Here is a 23,280-nt window from a genome sequence, read left to right as displayed (position 1 = left end):
TAACGCGTTATTCAGGGCTATTTATATTTCTAATTATTTATTGCATTACATTATTCGACAAAAAATTCAAGACGGAGAAAAAGTTTTCCTAAATGAACAGGAAAACTTGACAATCAAACCTTTCAAGACAATCAGAACAATACATCCTTTCTAGGAGAGGACGGCGTTTAATGAACAGATTAATGTGCAGATTTGTGACTACGGCGAAGAAAAAAAAGATGCCTATACGACCTATAATGGCCTTTACGCGTGATGCTGTGGCTGATTCATTTATTCCAATTGTATGCTTCGCAGATTGATAAAGCTATCCTTGCTAATGGAATAGTTTGAGTCACGAAGATCGCGTTATGTTGTTTTCCTTGTCAGGAGCCGATGCCCTTGTGTTACGCTGCTTATGGAAGCGGAAATTTCGGAAGTTCCATAACGATAACGTAAGCTTATCAATGACCTCTTCTCAGTCTCCCATCTTGCTTCAAAAGCTGTGAAAAAAAAGCACGATTCCTTCGCCAGGAACTCTCCAATTTTCACCGTTTTAAATGTCGAGTGCTGCTTAGAAGTTATTCTTTTGACTTACTGCTTCAAAATGGCTAACTTTACGTTTGAAAACGGCACACTTAAGTCCACAACATGTTGACAATATGGCCGCCAAAAATTTAATCCGGGTTTAAATGAAGCTTTGACGTCACATAGGTAGGTGTGAGTGGGTCCCATCCCTCGCAATATACGCGACAAGAATGGATTTTGATTGGCCTGCTCTTGTTTTACATCTACGTCTACATTTATTAAGTTGATAAGACAATCAGAACGATACATCCCTACAAGGAGAGGGCAGAGTTTAATGAAAAAATTAATGTGCAGATTTGTGACTACGACGAAGAAAAAAAAAAGAAATCTAACCGTTTTTAGACACGGTATGCCCCTTAGGGCATCCCGCGTAAAACAAAAGATACCCGACCCAAACCTAGACACGGCCTGCCCTGCAGGCATCCCGCGTAGTGACTCGTGGGCTGCCACTGAAAGTTCTGAGAGCAGTCAGAGAAGTTCATGCTGTTTTGAGTTTACATGTCCCCATTGTGCGTCAAAAGGTCAATGATTATCCATGAACGTTGAATATTCCACGTGCACTCGCGCGTGCTGCTGTTCCTAATGCCAAAAGTACGCATGCGTTAGCGTTTGGAATCCAATATGGCGTCTCAAAATGGCGAACCATAACAACCAACTTTGGCTATTGTTTTCTCCTCATCGGGTGAACAGAAAGTCCTTATCTTTCGAATTTAAGCCAAATGATCCCAGTATACCGGTGTCACTTTGAATAATACATCATTTTCAAAATAATCTCATTCTCCTTTGTAGAAAAATTCGAAGTAAAATGAACATAAAAATGCTGCAACCGGTGACAATTCAAAAACAGAGCATTCAACTGAACTCTCCTCTTTAACGAAAGGTCTCAAACACAGAACCTACCTCTTCTCTTGGGATGATTGCTCCACAGCTCTCGGGACAGTTTAATGGGAATCTTTGACATTCACCTTGGTGGACCTTTTAAAGAAAGAACGCAAGGCATTTCATTATTGAGAACCTTAAAAACCAGATAATTTCCTTTTAGTGGAAAAGGAGCCAAATACGTTTGTTGTTGTAAATTAATTGAAACGATTCTTAGTTTGGGACTTTAATTTTTTGTTGTTTTTTGTTAACTTTTGTCTTTTTTGGCTTTGCATTGTTTATATGTATTATTTTTTACGCACTTGCTAAATTCATCCCCACAAGCAACTAGGCATATACCGCCAAAACAGCGGAAGACATTAAATGACAGAAGACAGGCGAGCTCCTCAACTTGAGCTCTTGAACACACGAATTTGTTGGCTCTATTCAAGACGGACTCATTATTTTAATTCTAAACAAACCAAGGTTTTTACCTTTGTATTACACACTGCATGTAACGCACTACAGTACGTGCATCGAAGAATTCTCCACTCACACATGGTTGTCACGTGTTCTTGCATTTCGCCCCTTGTTAGTTCCACTCGACAATTTTCGTTTGTGCAAGAAACAACTTTGAGGGGGCAGGATTCTAAATGCTCCTGTTTTGTTTAAGAAAAATGGAAAATTAATCATATTTTAAAATGTTTTCACAACTGTTTAGGCTGTTCAAATTTTCTTTTCGTAACTGCTAAAGTTACGTACTAACTGCGAGGATCATTCTTCTATTTGATCTTTCATCCACAGTTCAAAATATATGTTTTATATATTTACATTCATTTGTTATGTGTCTGAGTAGTTTTCAAAATTGAATAAAACAAGGGAGATTACACTGATAACAACTTTTCGGGAAAAAAGGGCTTTTCAAACAGCCAACATATCCTATTTTTACTGGATGAGTAGGACTATACCTCAGGTATAAATATGGCAGTATATATCATACAAAGGATCGTTATCATTTATCATTAACAGCGCAGTTGACTAGCGTGCAGCTGGAGGCGATCATCTTATTTCTCTTCTAGTTAACAGTCGCCTTGTATTCGCTGTCAGGTTACCTTTATTTGTCATATTTCAGTCCCACTCACGGGCGACATCGAGAGGAGGGGGGGGGGCCTCTTACTTAATTGATCCGGTGTTATTATTATTATTATTATTATCATCATCATCATCATTATTATTATTATTATTATTATTATTATTATTATTATTATTATTATTATTATTATTATTATTATTATTTTAATTTCTAGTGAGCCATGATTTGTATATATTTACTAGAGTGTTATCCTTGTATTACACTTTTTCTTTTTTAAAGAGAAGAACTTTTTTAATGTAAAAACTGTATAAAAATTTCCAATATACAAATTTCTACAGTGGATCGTCCCTTGATATCATGCAAACACCGAGAATGGAGTTGAAAATACGTCTCGTTAAGCGGACAAACTTCGAGGTTTCTGATATTGTGATTAAACACTGTCACGAGTGTTTGTTATAAGTTCTCAAACAAACTGATTTTTAAGAGTAAATTAAGGATGCAAAAACGATGAGTTTTTCATCGGATATCAAAACAATACACGTTGCGGTGCATGATTTCCTTTGTCTTTGGCTTTTGATTTATTAATGACTTTGAGAAAGTTTGATCAAGAATGAGTTATTATCTATTTTCAATATTTTCACGACATTTTCAGGAAATAGAGTATCTTACATCTGTTGACCTCAGTTCACCAGTCCACTGACATCCTTCACTTGGACACTTGACAATAAACGAGAGAATCTTCCGATTTGTGGCTTTGTCAGGAAACATGTCCTACAAGAAACAAAATTATGACTGCTTATAAATCCAGTTGCAAATTCAGTTTAGAAAATGGAAAGTTAGGTTTAAAAGATAATATTTTGGTCAGTAGGAAAACCAAATTGTATTTGGAGGAGTTTATTTTTCGAACTGACCAATTCTTCCATAAATAACCTTACAAAAAAAGAAAGTGAGGAACTGAAAAAACAAACGAAGCATTATATACAATAACTCTCGGGGCTTAGTGTATTCAGTAGAGAAGTTTTGGTAACAAGAAGGACTCTTTGAACCGCACTATTTCTTCGAATTTGCCTTTTATTTCGAATAAATTAATACAAGACGTAGTCAAAGATGAAATCATACAATAACTAGGGCAGGAGCTCTCGGTAAACCCTAAGGAGAGCCCTTGATGAAGCTTCCAATTGTAAGAGTTTCATACATGACTGTGATATATTATTCATATGATATGTGAAAATATTATTTTAGTTCTCTTACCCTTTCCCGAGTCAGGTTGTTTCGATCCACTGGACAGCTTAATGGCTTGTTATCACGCTCCAGCCTGTATAAAAATAATTCAAACAAAATTATATTAAAAAAGACGACCTGTATTTGTTAAACGTTTCCGGTTGCCAGACTGCAACCCGTGAAAATAAAAATACCGACCACGATAGGTCTTTACATATTCACTTGCAGCCTTGCTCCTGCTTTGATTTTTATAGACAGGTTTATATATTTCAGAAGTACTTAAAAAAGCCAAATATAATAATATATAATATAATAAAAAAAATTTCACACTTGCGTGTAGCTAGCGAATTGTGTCCTTGTAATTCTAAACGCATACATAAAATGACCTCAACAAACATTGTTAGAAGTAATGAAGACTACTGAGCTCGTTTTAATTTTATACTTTTTATTGACTTCTTTCTCAGTTGTGTTCGTACGTAAAAGAGCTTATAACAGGGGTCCAGCATGTAAATTACAATAGTCAAAGTTTTATTAAATTGGCTTCCGAGGAATCGAGTTCCGTGATGAAGAATATGATTTCAAACTGTGCTATTCATTAGCGTATTCATGAGGCAGGAACAAAATATACTCGTTTAGATGTCAGCCTGAATTGAGACAATTGTTTGCGTTTTCCACTTTCTTTATTTAAAGCTTTATGATCGCAGTTTTAAATAACAACCAGGTGATAATGCATACGACTGAATACAGGAATGGAACAGCAATGAAAGCAGATGGACGTTAAGTTATTCTGAGAAAAAACCAAGATTTTGCACTACTGATTTCATTGATCTATGGAAAATAATTCGAATGAGCGCTTCGTGGACGTTGAGTCGGTTGAATTGTAACGCTCTTTGCGATTGTTGGTGATAAAATGTACACTACGTTCTTAGACTGGAACGAAAACACTCGTTAATTCGGATTTCAAGGCAGTTGCTATTGCCTAGAAACCGTTCTTCTGTCTTCAGATGCTTCAATACAGCTTTGTTTGTTGAGCATGACGGAATAATATACTTCGCTCATCGGTCTTTAATGGGGTCGAGAAGAAAGTTTTGTTCAGTATCTCAGTCTTAAAATTTTCTTTTGACTATCAGATCAGAGCCAGCCATATTCCTCTGAGAAACAACACTTAATATTAAAGCTTTAATTTAAGCCGTTGAAGTTAAAACTTATCAAGGAACGCTAACCTTAAAAAGTGCCCTTCAAGACACTTTCTGCAAAATCGATGGCCACATTCTTCAGTTTGGACTGTATCTTTCAATGTTAAATGACAAATTGGACATTGCAAATCTTCATCCACTGCACTCACAAACTCTAGGTTGTATCCACCATACGATGGATATCCTTCATCTTCCGCCATATTTGTCACGTGACTCGTGCACCGCTAGTGAGCTAAGTGTGTTTATAAAAACACTTTCACTTTCGTGTCAGTCGTGAACGAACTGGGACAGAATATCATTTCAATGTCACGCATAACCGTGACAGTCTGATTGATCCCTATATTGAAAATATAAATTTAAACAAAAGAAAAAACGTAAGAAGAACGTTTTGACGGAGATGCGCCACCTTGTATCCCAAACAGCATCAGGTAATTCAGCAAAAGGTTTTTGAACGATTTCTTTTGTGTTTAAAAATTCTTTTTCTTATAGCAGTTTGCCCTTGGACATTTGGTCTTTAAACCAAACTACGGAACGGAACAGTTTATATCTGTATCATGTGGTTCTTTACATTCAAAATAAATAGTTTTACACTCGAGGATCGCAGTAGTAAGGCCGGGGGGATGACAAAAGGGGTTCTCGAGTATGTAACTTTAAAAAAAATCTTTCATAGCGTAAAGTACTGACGACAAAACTTCCCCGTAATACTTCAGAAAAGTTATTGTAGAAAGTTGTGAATCGTCTGTTTAATGAAACAGCCAATAAAATGAGAGATAAAAGACCCAAAAAATAGTTTGAATGTATTTTTTTGTGTGTTTGAAGAACTTTCTTTAAACTTCAGTTGTTGTTCCAGATTAATTGATTAAGACGTTTATCTTTGGCGTTAATTAAATATCCATTGTCTATAAATGACAGTAGAGACTGAGTCAAGTTGTGCCTTTGGCTTCGTAACTACAATGAAAACCCAATGTGACACCTGTAAAGGATATGAAAGAACGCCATGATGAGTCTCAAAACGGGCAACAAGATGAAACAGTTCCAAAAGTACGTTTTCCTCTTGGATGAAATAATTGCCAGTCGCAATTCAGACAACTCACTACTCAACTTTCAGTCGTTTCCCGTACATTTTTTAGCTTTCCCTGAGGGCCTCAGTAAAACTGACCTGCCTTTTCGTGTTCAAGGAGTTTGCTCTCATGTACTACCGAGAAGACAGCGCAGTGCTTACGTTTTATCTTCGACGGCTGACATTGGATTAATTTACTGCTCCAAGCTATTGCTTCTTATCTGCATAAGGAAGCGTTTATTTTATTGTAAGGGCCGAGGCGCTTGTTTCTCGCGCGATCTTGGTGTCACAATGTTTCTGAGTTTGCGCCGCAAGTTACTCTGACGACTTGCTTCGCTCGGTAGTCGGCCTCTATGGCCGACCACTTGACGACTGCTGGACCAGAAAAAGACGCATGAAAGAAAACTTTGGCAACAAGGGTATGCTTATGTAAAAATATAGGAGGGAAAAATGTACGATAAAAGCACATGATAGATGCAGGGCTTTACAAAAACCTGACATATTTTGGAGGAATCTAAACAGAAATAATCGAAAATAAAGAATAAATAACGTATCCTAGTCAACAATCTTTAAAAATGCTACGGCTGACATCACTGATTGTGAGTGCAGTATTTAAATATTCCCTGTCGCTATTAACTTTAGAGGGTCACCTCGCTTAGCCTCTCTTCATCAGCGAGTTTTGGAAAAAATAGTAAGGCAAAAAAAAAAAAATGAAAAATCAACACAGAGAAATAATTTAACTGAAAGTGGTTATTTAGGAACAAGGGATTATTTTTCCGAGCAACTGAATGGACTGAGATCGCGATGATTTTGCAAGGTCAGCGATATAACACGTCTTGTGCTTTTCTTCCGGTGGGGACCCCTATCATGAAGTAATCGGGTTGCGTTTATGAAATGTTTAAAGGAACCCCCTAACTTCGTTGTTGTTGTTGTTGTTGTTCTTATTGTTTTCTCGTCTGCTTGTATGTTCTTATATCATCAAGTGGCATTTGGATTTCTTGTTATTAATCTTAACTTAAATTCAACTCTACTTGTAACTCGCTAAATAGCCGATAAATGAGACAGCGAAGTAGACTTTAAAACATTAAATGGTGAGCTTTTTAGTGTCCCAGATCTTTATTCTCCCCTCTGATGTAACTCTTTACAGCGATTACCAATGACACGCGACCTCTTGCCTTCAAAAGAGTCGGATAAAGTTGTGTTTTGGTGGACGTCAATCAAAGAAAAACCGTTGAAATTATTTTAAATTCTGACAACATTTCAAGGCAACACAGCCAAGAAACTGACAGTTTATCCACTGACAGATGGTAATTTTTATTGAAGTTGATTTCTAAGCTAGTTTATCTAAAAGAAATGGCATCGTTGAGAGGATACCGTATTTTTGCATGAAAAATTCTAGATTGCTGAACGTGTCATAATTTGTAAAATCAGCGATGCGCGCGAGATAGCAAATTGTTACGTGCAGTTGCAATTTTAAATTTTTAATTCAAAAATACCCTTTTCTTTGATCTGATCTGATCTGGCTTGGAAATCAAGTTTTACCTTTCTAAGCAGGTAAAATTCTCATTTTCTTGCCGGGTAACCTTGGAATCTTGTTACAATTCAAAATAATTTCAACGGCTTTCTTTGATTGACCCTTGATTGACGTCTATCAAAACGCAAGTTTATCCGACTTTATTGAAGGTGAGAGGTCGCGTGTTACTGGTAACCGCTGTAACCTCCAATACAGCTTGCCATTCACAGGCCATATTTTTATGTGTTTCTGTTGTTGACTGAACTCGAAATCTTAATATAGGACAAGTTAGGAAGAAGACCAGTTCAATGGTCAGATAAGACAGGCTGAAATTTTGGATGCAGGGAGGGTAATAAAGAAAAAAAAAGTCCTCAGTTTGTAAACTTAGTTCTTGACATTTTTGCGCTCGTTACTATCTACAACATAGGTTGTTTTTCTAAATGTAAAATGAAAAAAGAACAGAATAATAACTGAAAGAGTCTGATATTCTCCATTATCTTTCTTTATTTTCGTCAGTTTATTCCACTCTTAGATTACCGCGTCAACGCAGATGTTATGTCTCCTGCGTCGGATTAAATTAATGAAATATAATACTAGACCGACTAGAAAAGCTTTCATGACTCCATAAGGAGACACTGGGAAAGGACAACAACAATTGCTTCTAATATTCTTGGCGTGCTCAATCCATAAAAATCGATATCAATCAAGTGATTTTTACCGATTGATGAGGGAAATCGGTGACAATCGATAAATTAATTTGGTGCGTCAAATCGATATTATCGATTTTTCATGATTTTATCGATTTATAATGGCAGTCCAACACATAAATTAAATAATGCAGCTGGTAATACAGGGATAATTCAACAAATGAAGTATTTTGCCGAGTAGCACAATTGAAACGAATTCCTACATTCACAAGGACAGTAACTGAAATGATCTATAAACAAAAGAAATGAGAAATATGGAACCTTGTACACACGAGCACTTTACAACCCTTTATTTTAGCAGCAAAAAAATGGCTCTGTTTAACAACAATCAGTTCTTCCAGGTAAATATCGTGAAATCTAGTTCTCTAGATTGAGAGAATACAAAAAGGCAAGTGTGAATACACGTACCTTGGTATGGGTGGTTTTGGATTTTGTGAGCTCCTACCCACCGGGCTCCCTATAACACGCTCAGTCCTGACCACGTGATGGCTTATACTCAATATTCCCTGAGAATTATAGCATTTCTGCCCAAACGTAATGTAATAGGTATATCATTCAGCTTCAAAACTTTGCGATAAAGATAAAAAAAAAAATCATGATTGGCTGGAGCAAATTTCGTTGTTTCCTCTAAACAAACCCAAGCAAGTAGAAAACACACAACAGAAAACAGTGTGTGACCAGTAGAAAAGGCCAGACTAAAGCGTGCTGGTTAAGGCCCTGCACATGGCCCAGCGTCAGTGAGGTAAAAGTAAAAAAACCGAGGAGGCAATTTGAGGACTTTCCGTTGGACACCTTTTATGTTAAATGCAATGGAAGGCCAAGCAAAGGTTTCATGAAACGTTCGGCTCAGATTCTTAACATGGAAGAAAACGAGCCGATCTCTGGGAAAGTCCAACAACATGGACTTGTAATAAAACACACAATGATTTCAAGATTAAATCTGGATTTTCATATATTTCACGTCAATAATTTACAGGTTCACTGATAGCAGACAGGAAAAGAATAAAAAATAACTCACAAAAGTGACGATTTCAGTTTCTGTGATCGAGAATAACTATTCTTGTATTTCAAACAAATTTGTCAAAAGTTGATTAACAAGGACTGTTGTATTTTCGCCGATAATTTAAGTTCCCTGGTTCGTAACCTAGGGCTAACATACTTTAATCTGCTGGGATAACATTTTACGTGTTCAGGCACACCTCGGACCAACATTTATCCCAAAATATACGCCGCCATTTTTTTTTTTTTGGCACTTTTTATTTTTTTCTCCACTCCGTATTAAAATTCAACAGTTTATAGCTTACAATAACGAAAGAAATAGAGAAGGCACGATATAGTTTTACTAATTATATGCCTTTTTCAATAAGATTATATTTTTTTTTCTAAGATAAAAATGAAAACATTAAATACAAGACAGGAAACGATGAAACACTAAAGTAATATAGTATTAAAGTAATATAGTGACCAAATTAATACTGCTTAAGTGCTCTTTTTTTATAATTTTGTGGTTGTTTTCTTTTTTTTTTTTACGAATAGAAATAGAAATTTCTTTCCATTAGAAACATCATATTGGACAAAAAAAATTTATATTTATTCTCAAAGAGCTAGGATTACGGTGCTGTAAGGATGTTCTTCAAATCTTGTAATTTTTCATTTCATTTAATTTTTTTTATTACTATACTACACACATTGCAAATTACAATACAAAATACAGGTAATTATGAGCAACTCTTCCCTATCTAGGCAGATGCAGGTCACTCAAGCCCAATCAATACTCGAGGTTTTGGAATCAGAAAAAAAAGCACAGTTAGGGATCGCATTATAAAACACGGATTTACCGCACTAACATCGCATAATCAATTATTACATAAACTATACGCTAAACAATTCAGGAATCTGTTTTGCTCGGGTGTTTTTTAATTGCAACTAAACCTATTGTGGTGGATGGAGTTTAACTTGGATGAAAATAGTGTCATCCACCACGTAGCGCCTGGTCCTCAGATCAGTGTGTGATACAAATGCAGGGAAGCCCCGAGCAATGTTTCTATCTGCCTCAGGCCTGGCGAAGTTCTTAAATTCTGGGCCAGCTATTAATGACTCAACAATGTTCATTTTGTCTTTTTCTTCTTGTTGTTGATCGATCAGCGTAATAGTTACTTTCTTATGGAAAGGCCACGGTAACATAGCATCGTAGTCGCTTTTCATTAGGCTAAAAAATATCGAGAAATGAGTATTTTTTGCTGTGCCTTGGCCATTTGGCGTCGATTTTAATTGAAATTTGTATCCATAATCGTAAAATGGAGCACTGTATATATCGGTCTGATCTCCACCTTTGGCTTTTCTCAAGACTTTACTGAAGTTGCTAATCTTCCACGTATTTTTAGTAGCATTTAATCTGGCCTCGAGCTCCCCAATTCTTCTCTTCGTTTAACCTACAAAAAAATAAAATAAAATAATGAGTAACGATGTGGTGTTGTGTTCAAAGATGCTTTTTTCCCGACAAAGACCGGCTTGACTCATTGGCCTAAATTTGCGTCTAAAACAATAGCCATAAAGCAGCATGATAAAGGCAAAAGAAAAGCCCCAAAATTGTCTGATTTGGTAAAGACTTCTTCCATGAATCTTAATAAGGAAGCAAGATCGTCCATGATGCACAAACACAGTCCATCTTACTGGCTATCAAATGAAGCCCTGGCGGATGCAGCTAATTGGTCACTGAAACTACCGTGACGCCAACAAAGACGTCACTTATAAATTAAATTGTTATTCATTAAGGTGGCTCACAACGGTTTCCATCACTTTAACTTTGACAGATAAATACTACCACTCTTTATCAGTGAATACCACAATAATGGTACCAAACCCCAAATGCCTAATCAATGGCGAAATAGTCATGGTGATTTTCTCCACATAATAGGGCACTATAGCAATAGTAAAACCTGTTAAAAACAGCCCTTTAATTATCGAAAAGTTAAAGTGGTTCTGAACATCTCCCTTGAAATTTTGATTAAACTTTACAAAAACTGGTTGTATATAAACACTCTAATAAGTTCTTCATAAAACCTTGAATAAGGTCTTTTCATTTATTTTTTTTTTTGCAGGACGCCAAAGGTGTGTTTGTTTTGCTAAAATTATTTCCTAACGGTCTCGTCGCTGTCGCCGTCACTAGAACATGAATGGATGCTAAGGTTAGTAATTACTTAACTAGTTATTTAATGATACCGGTTTTCATTTGACTATTAAAATGAATTTCACGTTTGCTTTGGTTTTGCTTTACTGCGCTCTGTGATTGATGCGCGCCATTTTGTCAACCAATGGGAAGCCAACCATGGCCAATTGTGTCTTGATCGCACGCGTTTTCCTGCACTTCGCGCCAGTTACCTGTACTTTGTTCGAAATCTGATTGGTTCATTGCGTTGTGTACGGCTGTTGTAATTGCCTAGAGTAATTAGTTGCTTTTGGGTTTACGACACTAAATTGAAACTCGCTCTAATTAAGAAGTAATTAAAGATAAAATTAATAAGTGAGCAAGTTGAGCAAAGTTTGTTGGAGTGGATTTCTGAAGGAAAATGCGAGGAGGTATTTCATATGCAACGCTTGGATTGGTTTACCTGTTCTTTGTTCAGCTGAGTTTGAAAAGTATGTAACTTTCCATTAAATCCCCTGAACATATTTTCAAGTGTATGGACCTTCTCGTCAAGTATACGTACGACTTCTTGTGAATTTTTTAACTCCACTTGGGTGTAACTAAGTTTTACACAGGCCAAGTCAAGATGAAGTCTCGTGGCACACTGAAGATGGGATTCAACCTCTCTTCGCTGAACCTACAGGAACAAATCAATTGAAAACATTTTAATATTCTAATAACCTTAGCAATGAAGAAAACTGTTCCTCACAGGAAAAGGATACATGCGTTAAAATGTGATTAACTCTCCTAGGTTGTGCACTGCCTCACAGGTTACCATAAGAAAAACTCTTATGCCCTCGTCAAAACTTCCACATGTAACAGCATATTCATATGATTTCTTCCAAAACTACGAAAGTTGATTTAGTGACCTAATACTGCCTCCTTTCGTGTTTTACTATGCTCTTATCGACTTTTAACTATTCAATCCCTTTTCGCTTACACAGTATCATAACCCTTTGAACAATAAGAGAGAGCAAAACAAACCATTTTAAGGGTTTTAAAACCTGTGTGTGAACTAAAATTACCTCACTTTCGCAAAGCAACCTATTGCCAATTTTCATTTATACTACATAAAACCTTTAAGTATGTCCGTGCAATAAGTTACACTCCCATACAGCTGACTCGTGATGATAACATGGCCTGAAAGGTGTCTGATTACGATTTGTTAAACATCTGACACAACGTACGTGACTGCATTCACAATGGCCATCCAGCCGGATCATAATCCAGTCAGCTGTTCCTTGGACAGCCACAATCAAGATATATCTTGAAGAGAGTTCAGCTCAAGTAACTGACTGAGTCAGTTAAGGCAGGAACCAACTTACAATTAAATTTAACACACAGGACATATGTAGTCAACAGGCCCAAGGAAGACAACCAAAGAGCACCGCATCGCCGTCGTCATCATCATCATCTTTATTTATTTATTTATTGATTGATTGATTGATTGATTGATTGATTGATTGATTGATTGATTGATTGATTTAAACACCGAACCCCTTTCATGAAACTGCTCTTCCAGAGAGCCGTGTAAAAGATACAATAAGTCATACAATGGGAAATAGGAGTATTACGTCTTAAGTATATGTGAATAAATGACAAATATAATAATAAACAAAAATAATCTTTATTTGTGCTTTTTTTCAATTTACATGTTGATTCTTACAATCCTTTAGTGGTAATATATAGAATTAAATTAATTATTAGTTAGAATAATGTGCAAAGCAAGGAAGCTAAATGAACCATTTGGTTGTCTTGTTAGCTCCCTGGTTAATTTAGGTTCTAGATAGCAGGCAAAAAAGGGAAAAAAAAGAAAAAGCAAAAGGAAGGAAGAACTTATTAATTGTAAAAAGTTAACGTATGTTACGAGGTCAGCATAAAAGAAAATTAGTTCATTTGTTGTTCTGACAGTAAATAACGTATAATTTGGAACTATAATGTATAAATAGGACACTATAAGGTCTTAAATATATATACAAATAAATTACAAATGTAATAAAAATGATTTCATGCTTGTCTGACCTTCGACCTTACCAGGCAGACTATTCCAGAGAACCGTCCCTCTATAATGGAAGCTGTTTTTTCCAGCTTCAGTTCATGGTCTTGGTACAAATAAATTGTATGTAGAGTTTCTTAAGTTGTAAGAATACATAGAGTTTTTGAATGTAAAATTTTGAATTAAATGATTGGGCATAGTTCCATTAATCAGTTTATACAGTAGCTTATTGTCTTATCTTTCGTGTCTCAAGATTATCCCATCCAAGTTCATCCAGTATCTCAACTGACCGTCTATCATAATTTGACAAGGTTAATACTCTGGAAGCCCTGTTTTGGAGGACTTGGAGTCGGTCACACATCCCCCTCCCACAGCTTCCCCGTACTGTACTACAATAATCGAAATATGGCAGTACCAGGGAGCTGTACATTGTGATTAATGTTTCACGAGGTATAAGATGTCTTACACGTCTCAGAGCCCCAATCCCTCCAGGGGCTTTCTTAGCAATTTTAACTACATGATCTCTCCATGTTAATGATTGATCTATTTCGAAACCAAGATATTTATATGAGTTATCCCTTGTAAGGTAGTGGTTATTTGCTTGTATATTGAATCGATGTTCGAGGAGTTTTACCCTATTTGACTAGCTACAATTATGTATTTGGTCTTTATCACATTTAGGTTTAAGTTTATTAGTTATTAGCCAAGAATGAATTTCACGAAAGTCATGGTTCATCAGTTTTTCCAGGGTATATTCATCAAAATGTGCAACAGTTAAGCTGGTATCATCTGCATACATCCGCACTTTAGCGTAGAGATCACAGGATGGAAGATCATTAATGTAAATAATAAAAAGTAGCGGACCAAGAATAGATCCCTGTAGTATTCTGCATTTAATTGTGCTGCTATCTGACAGTACACCATCTAAAAACGTTTTCTGTGCTCTTTCAGTGTGATATGAAACAAACCAGTCTAGGCTGGCTTGGCACACACATAAAGTTTCAATTCGAAGTATCTATACACTGTCTTGATTCGATAACTCTAGACCAAGCTTAATTCGGTGGTGTTTTTCGTATGACATAAATTAAATTATGGTCACTAATACCATCTCTGAGACTCCATAATGGGAGAAATTTGTGGCATCATGAGTCAAGAAAAGATCTATAATAGGAGATGAATCCTTTGTAATTCTGGTCGGCTGATCTATTAATTGTTGATATTGAAACACATTACATATTTCAAGTAATCGTGATGTGTGGTGGTCACAGGTGGTAGCATATGCATTACAATTCAGGTCACCAATGATATAAATCTCAATCCCCCTGTGATTCCAGTTTTCAAGGAGGCTTTCAAAGGTGTCTACTTGAAGGAGGTTTATACCATGTTGCAACCAAGCTGCAGCCAGGTAGAACCTGGTGGTACGTACAAAAGGCTGAAGGAAAGGTATAAAATATCGGTGGTGGCTCTCTCCAAGGTACGAGGAGCAGCGACACTAAGTTTGCTAAGCAAGAAATTATGGGAACGGTCACTTTGAGAACACCGCGTGAAATCCACAGGAAAGGATAGCTCAAACGCTATATCCTATGATTGTATTAACAACAAAAGTGCAATCAATCTATAAGTAGAGCCGTTTGTGTTGTTTTTGTTGTTTTTGCCCCAAGCGCGTAACTGTCTTGAACAGAGCCGTAGCTTTTATTTCATTAAATTGGATGTATGGCTCTTAACGTTAAGGATGGTGCACAATTCAACACGTTGGACAGAGAGAAGTAGATAGGCTCCTAGGGGGTTAAAACTTGGCTTTTCTTCTGTAGACTTTGACTGCATTGCGAAAGGAAAAGACAAAACTTAAGGAAGACTACGTCATCCTCAACGTGCGATGACACTGACAACACTTGTATGTGTATGAGGAATAACATGAGGGCGGCATCCGTACGTATAATATATTTTCTGTAGTACTGTGTCCAAGTAACAAATAAAACAGCCCATTTTACACCTGTGTGCTTAGTCATCTGGGCACAAAGAACTTTGATTAATGACTAATTAGTAAAGATTATTCCAAAGATTTTTTTGTCTCTCAGTTTTTGACTTAGACTTGTCTTTAACATTAGCTTAAAATTAGCTTAAAAAACCAGTTTTAATGAGCGAGATGAAAACCTCAGTTAAATTTTAGTGGTGGATCAACGTTAATCGGCTTACGTACAACCGGGCCCTGGTCTTTCAGTGACTTGAATGGAAGCGAAAAGTAAATTTGGGCATGCCAAATCATTAATTTTGTTTTTCCCCACGTAATTAAACTGCGAACGGGCTGAAATTCATCAAGTAACCGCGATGAAATCTCAGCTCCAAACAAGGATAAAATTTTAGCCTGATAACTCTGGGGACGACTTATATGCGTACTATCTATTCATCTGTTCCTCTTATTCTGTGACACCTGGGTATGAAAGCCTTTTAGTCTTAGTGCCCAGGCATCACCGAATAAGAGAGACAGGTGGCCCTGGAAACGAGAATATGTATACTACCTTCGCCGTGCATCCCATCTGAGCATACGGGCAGGAGATAATGGCCAGCGGGCAATCATTCTCTTTATGAGCTGGAATCTGTTAAAGACATTGATACTCAAACTAGAAATTAAATCTTTTGTTATGGTAAAGGTAATGATGGTGACTTCCTACAAAATTCGTGCACCGCACAAAACGAGGACTAACCTACTAACCGCTGACTTACCTATCTAGCTCAGCTACCTACCCACAGTACTTACCTATCTATTTACTTATGGGGTCCTGTGACTAACCTACCTACCTACCTACCCACAGTACCTGCCTATCTATTTACTTATGGGGTCCTATTACTTACCTACCTACCCACAGTACCTGCCTATCTATTTACTTATGGGGCCCTGTTACTTACCTACCAAGCTACAGTGCCTACCTATCTTTTTACTTATGGGGTCCTGTTACCTACCTACCTACCTACAGTACCTAACCATCCCACGGGGCATCAATTTGAAATGCTCTGCCACATCACGTGACAGAACTACCATCCATGCTTTTTCATTTCGCATCGATAATATTATTTATATGCTGAATATTTTTGTAAACAGGTTTTGCTTTGTAATGTTATGCCACATGGCTCTTAGATAGAACAGACTTTAAATGTATAATACAAATATAGAATTGATAAGATTACCATGTATAATTAACAAATCGACGGCAGTTTTCTATGGTCTATACTCTAATAGATCATAAAATGACGTCAAAAAATGTTCAAAACTCAAGTGGAACCACGAGCCGCAGGCGAGTGGTTTCAATGCCAAGTTTTGGACATTTTATGGCGTCATTTTATGATCTATTAGAGTATAGACCATAGAAAACTGCCGTCGATTTATTTTTTACAATAACATGGAAAAGGTACGAGCGGAATTGGCTATTTTTTTCGTTAAAGAAGGCGCGCGCGTTACATCTGACGTCATTTTTATTGTCTGTACTCTTATAGACAGTAGCTACGAGCCAATCAGCGCGCGGGAATTTGGACAGTTGTTGTAAAAATAAATTTTTCTGATCCCACCCTATCCTCCCCACTATCTTCCTTCAACCGACCTACTTATTTACTCACTCACTCACTCACTCACTGACTTGCTTACTAACTTGCTTATTTGCTTACTTACTTACTTACTTATTTCTAAGTACATATTTTCCCGTCCGGCCCGATCTGACTCAACCATTTAGATCATCTGATAATTATACTTACTTTCGTACTTACTTATTTATAATTACTCAAGGCTTCAATTTTCATCAATGATTATAAATTTTAGAAAATCATTCGAATTTTTAGATACTTAGCCTCCTATTTGTAGCATAAACTTACTTCCACTCGAGGGAGCACTGCACCACAATTATTTGGACAGTTGATTGGTTTTCTTTGGAACTGATGTTCATGATCCTTTAAAACAAAGTTAAAGCGATAGCTTTACTGGCTGTTTTCACAGTGCAAATGGATAGGATTAGGTGCAATGATATGAAGGTATTGGACTTCTGACTGAAATAGAAATACCTCTTACTTACCTTGTTTTCTCGGTCCGTGCTGTAAGTTACGGACCGAGAAAACGAGGTTAGCAAGATTTTTATATCTCTCAGGTTAATCGGGCGCGCGGGAAAGGGTCGGGGAAGGAAACTAGTTGAAGTTTAGCGGCCCTTACAGTGAAATATGGGCCGCAAAATGACCACTCACACCACGCATACTAACTGAGAGATATAATAAAACGGATTAAAGCTCTTTCCTTTCAATATGATGCACCTGGGCCGCAATCTGAGCCGGTTATTTTAAAACTACTCGCGGTTTTCGTAATTACCCTTTCACTTTGAAATTCACACCTTGAGCCGTAACGTTGCCGAAGGAAGAAATTAAGAAGGTACCAAAGCTTTAAGAGAAAACCATGTGTTGATACAGAGACTATAGCAACCTCGCTCTATGGCGTTCCACCATTTTGAATATCGCAAGCTCCTGGGGACTAAAGTTGAGACTAAAATACAACGGGCTATGGGCTATGGTAAGGCAGAGAATTTTGTCATTGCGCTGCGATCAATACAGATGACCTAGTCGTTCCTTTTTTCTCTAATTTTTCCTTACCAGGAAATGATGGCTGAAATCGAACGGCTAATCAAAGAACTGTAACAGATAGAGTGGTTAAAATAAGGCGTTGCCCTGGCATCCAACCTCATTCCCATTTTATAAGGGAAAAGCTCTGGGAACGAGGTTGCATGGCAACCAGATTCTCACCTGAGTTTTACACGCTGGATATGACATGCTACAGTGAGTGAGACAATTTTGGTTTGTACAAGAAACAACTTTTAGAGGACAAGACGACAAATGGTTCTATAAGAGAGGAAAGAGAAATAGATGAGACAGTTAACCATCTTGAATAAAAAATTGAGGGCATTTGAATGTTAAGAAGCAAGTAGAGAGACTGCTGAGATTGTTTGAGTTTGAATTTACTTTGAGAATGCCATGTGATTTCACTCCTTAATTTATAGCTATATTGATATCTTTTATTCAAAAAATCATAAAGGGGTTTTTATTGCATAACGTTACATTTCTAAAGGCATTCGTTTTCTGAGTTTAAGAGATAGAGGAATACTGATTGCTTGTGAGAGGGGGTGGTTTTGTAGATTAGCTTAGATTCAACGAAAACGTTTTTTGCTAATATAAATCAGTAGGTGGTGTCATTATCTCATGTTTACTATGATGTACTAGCTATTTGCCCACACTTACATGAGCGTTATTTTTTCTGATATCATTTATGTTTTTTTCTTTTGTTTTTTGGTTGTTGTTGTTGTTGTTGTTGTTGTTGTTTTTCTCTTGATCATGTACGTGTAATTTGAATTTGTAATGTCATATATTGTTTTTGTGTGAAAAAAATCTTTGCTGGTCCAACAATGGTTTAAATTACCGACGCTGTACCAAATTTCCACAGCGAAATTCGAATTGTTTTAAGCGACCATAAAACTTGTCGCGCCGGGAAGTGGGGTGAGGTGATTCTTCAGTGGAATAGAAGAACCGAACGGGCAGAGGATGGGACGTTTGTAAAATAAGAACATAAAGTTTCTAATCAATACCAGCCTCGCGTGCACATTGCAAAATGCTTAACTTTTACATTTTCAAAATGGCCCTTTGTACAAAAAGAATTCAAACCACGAAAAAGGGCAATTAAGTCTGATGAGTTGCTAGGTAGTACCTCTTTGTCTCTCAGCTCGCCAGTCCATTCACAGCCTTCACTTGGACATTTGATGTGAAGTGATAGAATTTTTCTCTCCGTTGCTTTGTCGGGGAAAATGTCCTGAAGCAAAACATTGTCTTTGTCAGTAATAAGCATAACTGCCTTTAATTCTCATTCTTCGTCAACCCGTATATGGAATTTTATAACAGTATGGGAATGAGAATAACTGGAATAGCCGTTATATTTTTGTTTTTAGGTAAATTTGGGAAAAGCAACTTTCGCTGATTCACGATAATTCAAGAGTCATGCATTTTGCCTTCCAGTAGCGCCAAAAACCTGTTATGAGGGATTTCTAGTAGTCACTGTATGTACTATTTGTCCGGAAAGAAAAACTATAAAATATTGAGTGATAAAATGTTAACTAGAAAATTAATTAAACTGATAATAACACGAAGTATATCAGATGTAACGCGAATAAGCTTAAAGTTGGTGACTAGGTTAGTGACAATGTAATGCATTGTTATACATTAATTAGTCAATTGAAACCCCGACCACCAGGACATAGCGGGGAATTTAACAACGGCTCGGCGTTGAAACACCGCTTATTTCCCCGCCCCCAGGGGCAAGTAGACTGTGAAAAGCCCCGCATATGAGGGGATCAGTAACGTATTTCAGAACCAGTTAAAATACAAATCAGTTCAAGTCCCGGGGTTTGAGTTTTGAGTTTGTTGGTAAAAGTCGAAATTGTAACGGACAAAGAAACGTTCAGCAAGGTATCATTAGCCTGCGTGGCAGGCTAGGTATCATAACATTCCAATCCGATCCTAGTGCATGTACCCGCCGTAACTCAAACGTCTCGTGTGAAAAAGCTCGATTAAATTGTCCGTGATCTAATAAAACTGACGTTAGTGACTGTTTTATTTAAAATCGCGTAAAAACTAGAAGAACAAGGGCTCGGCTTAATGTTCCTTCGTGTTAAATCCCCGCTGTTGTCCCCGCTTCCGGTCCAGTGTCCCCGGTCAAACCGACATTTTGTTAATTTCACCGCCCCTCGGGGCCAACTCGTTGTTAAATGAGCGTTAAATCCCCACTTTGTCCCTCTTGCATCTATTAACCTAAATTAGGAAAAGAAACGCGTGCAATTGTAGGAGTATTATAAGAGCCGGTAGGTTTGGAATTTTACCGTGCTTGGGATTGGAGGGAAAGTACTTGTTGCGACAATAGAACTGAGTAAATCTCAATATAATTGTAATGAAAGTTTAGATCGAGTAAGAACAGAATTGTAGATTGCAAATAAAGGATAGTGAACTGTATATTGGATATTGGAGATTGTTGGAATGCTAGAAAAAAACTTCAAAAAAGGAAAGATACCTCTTCAGTTTGTGAACCGGCGAGTGCGGAGTGCGCAAAAGATTTTGCGACACTATTATAGATTCCTATTCCATGATCGCATCCTTATTAGTAATCAGTTTGGTGCGTTCATAAGTAGTTTGTCACTTTAAGTTATGTAGCAAAAGCAAAAACGTTAGTTTGACTGCTCAGCCTAATCCACCCATTTCCCTGTCCTCCTTTACTGGTTCTTACCCTCTCCCGCACTAGTTGGCTTCGATCCGAGGGGCAGCTAAAGCGGATCGGCGGTGGTGTCTGAGGCGGTCGCCTTGATCTTAACTGCTCTTGCTCTTGAGTGCGTTTCTGGCTGTGTAAGAATAATAAAAAACAAAACGCGTTTTACTTTGACTCATCTGACTCATGTCAGATATCGGCGATTAAATTCGCCGGCATTCGCCAAGTGTGCCCGTTCCCGCGATTTTCTACGCTCATGACATCGCTGCGACTCGCCAGCCAATTCAGGATGCGCTATTTTATCAGATTACTTTTCACAATGGTGGATAGCAGCGATAAGATGGAGCCTGGAAACAAGCTTGAAGTGCCACATCGCCGCGATCGGCGAAAAAAAATCGCCAAGTGTGTCCGCATAAATCGGTGGCGAAAATCGCCGGTTTGCGATTTTCGCGGGCGATCAAATTCGCCGCGATCAGCGAATAAAATCGCCTAGTGTGTCGCCGGCTTTAGCAGTACTTGGCAGCAAGGAGTGTTGTTTACGATGCGAAATCGTATGGCAAGCGATCCAACTCGTCAACTCTCAGGTTCGACATGACATCAAGTGAAGACCAGCTTCCATGCATAAATTAGGTTCCGAATCGCTTTGCTGTGTATAGCAAAATTACTGATCCATCACAAAGTTTTCCTGTGCTATAAAAAGAAAGAGACGGAACGTGACTACCTCGTTCCCAGCTGGGAGACTGCCACGTGAAATGCGGTTGAAATACGTCTTTCAAAGATCTCCCTTTTCGGTACGAAAGCAGGGAAGGGTCTTTGTAGATCTCTCTTTGCAGAGGCTGATTTTCTATCAAGTGCCATTTACTCATCTGGATGATTTTAGGCACAGAAGGGCGATATTCCGTAACAAACGGCAAAATGTTTTTGCGGGTTTTTTTTTTTTTAATACCGACATTCTTTCGCGGAAATTGACTTCTGAAAGAGCTTTATCTATAAGGTTATCGAGGTAACTTCTGGAGCGTAATCTCTGTTTGAATAAAGTAATGTTTTCTTCAATTTTTTTTAAAGGTTTCAGGTTCTGAGAAAAATCAAATATAAGATATTTCAACAGGGAGCCCACGTCACAAAATGTGGTTTCCAGTGAGGCCCTGCATAAATCTAGCGAAAGAATACGAAAAAAAAAAAAAGCTACAAATATAGCTATCTAAAAATAAAAAGTAAAAATGATAACATCGATAAAAGAGTCTACATGTTTCTAATAAGACGTCTAAGAACTAAAAAATTGGAAATGTTCCTAATGCCGTCTGCATGGGAGAGCGTTCCAGTCATCTACCGCATGACAAATAAAGCGATGCTGACCCCATGAGCGCTTTGATTGTGGTCTACAGATGTTATGAATGTCTTTAAAATGATTGAAATTAAAATTCCAATCAATCAGACCATCCAAGGACTTAAAAACTAAAAATAAAAAATAGTGTTAAGGCTTCGCCTTTGTTATAGCCTGTATTGGAAAGTTTCTGTCGGTTTGAAGTGCGTGTGCACATCAAGAATAGATTTTTTTTTTAATCTTTCGCATCTCAGACAAGTTATTTAGTTGTTTCGAAACAATAAGAACAAGCACATTCCACTTTTCCCGCCATCTTGTTCAGAATGATATCTTTGCGCATGCCAAATCGATGGAACGCGCAGACCTCTGGGATAGATATAATTTATATAATTTATACGTAATGTATGCATTTTATTTGGCTCGGCACATGTAAAAGTTCGACGTCTGAATCGAAGTCGAACTTTTGCCGTTCTATTCGACTGGCGCAATCGAATAGAACGGCGGGTCGACCCAAATACAAATCTGTCGATCCTAACTGATTCATACGTCGATCTTTACATTCGCTGAACCAAATGATTAGGTTCAGCTCATGTAAAGTTCGACGTATGAACCAGCCCTTACATGTGCAATTTTTCTCGCATTTTTCAAAGCAACTTTGGTCGCGCAAGTATTGAGCTTGCGATGAAAGTCGATGGCGTAAACTAGTGGCGATTTCAGTGCGATTTTGGCGCGATTTCCCTGTCAAAACTTCGTGATTCTTGGCGGAGATTTGGGTAAAAGTGCAGCAAATCGCAACAAATATCGCACTGGAATCGCGCCTAAATTGCACTCAAATTTTCATCCCGCGTGTGTATTTAACGACCTTGTACTTGCGGAGGTGAGTGGACCGAAAAACCAAACAAACGCTGCCTCTGCAAGCGGCGAGAGCGTGATAACTCTGGGGCCTGTGGAACCTTAAAAGGTTGCTAGAGCATCTTGTAAGGGAGTTCAGTTTTTTTAATTAGCTTTTTGTAACGAGGGTCAACTTTTCGACTGTTCAAAGCAGACGAACGAGTACAAACCTTTCGAAGTGTTCGTCGAGGCATATTTTGCAAAATCTGTGGCCACATCTCGTTAGGAATGGGTCTTTAAGCGGCAAATAGCAAATGACACATTGCAATTCTTCATCTACTGCACTCACAAACTCGTCATCGTATCCACCAAGCGCCGGATTTGCTCCACCTTCTGCCATATTTAGTTTCAGACAACTGTCTAGCTTGGTAGTTTCAGGGTAAGGGTTGGATAA

At 37.6% G+C, this 23,280-nt stretch overlaps 2 protein-coding genes and 1 long non-coding RNA gene across 5 annotated transcripts in view; 1 reads left to right on the top strand and 2 right to left on the bottom strand.

Moving 5' to 3' along the window:
• LOC146487862 (TNF receptor-associated factor 4-like) overlaps positions 1–5,135 on the bottom strand; it is a 46,285-nt gene extending 41,150 nt beyond the window's left edge. For both annotated transcript variants that reach the window (XM_085128329.1, XM_085128320.1), the window contains exons 1-5: positions 4,960–5,135; positions 3,767–3,830; positions 3,185–3,286; positions 1,917–2,081; positions 1,465–1,539 (exon numbers count right to left, since the gene is read on the bottom strand). In XM_085128329.1, the coding sequence (XP_084984455.1) occupies positions 1,465–1,539; positions 1,917–2,081; positions 3,185–3,286; positions 3,767–3,830; positions 4,960–5,132 (579 nt within the window). In that variant the 5' untranslated portion in view covers positions 5,133–5,135. The remainder of the gene's footprint in view (positions 1–1,464; positions 1,540–1,916; positions 2,082–3,184; positions 3,287–3,766; positions 3,831–4,959) is intronic.
• The window catches only part of LOC146487861 (uncharacterized), a 108,013-nt gene extending 98,022 nt beyond the window's left edge, over positions 1–9,991 (top strand). The window contains exon 2 of the long non-coding RNA XR_014868255.1: positions 9,938–9,991. This is a non-coding gene — a long non-coding RNA (uncharacterized LOC146487861). The remainder of the gene's footprint in view (positions 1–9,937) is intronic.
• The window catches only part of LOC146487857 (TNF receptor-associated factor 4-like), a 178,926-nt gene that overhangs the window by 44,039 nt on the left and 111,607 nt on the right, over positions 1–23,280 (bottom strand). The window lies entirely within an intron of this gene.

The sequence above is a fragment of the Pavona decussata genome, unplaced genomic scaffold (assembly GCF_977016875.1).
Source record: "Pavona decussata unplaced genomic scaffold, jaPavDecu1.1 SCAFFOLD_13, whole genome shotgun sequence".
In the NCBI taxonomy this organism is placed as follows: domain Eukaryota; kingdom Metazoa; phylum Cnidaria; class Anthozoa; order Scleractinia; family Agariciidae; genus Pavona; species Pavona decussata.
The sequence above is the reverse complement of the archived record's forward strand: the minus strand, read 5'-3'. Positions and strand labels throughout refer to the sequence as shown.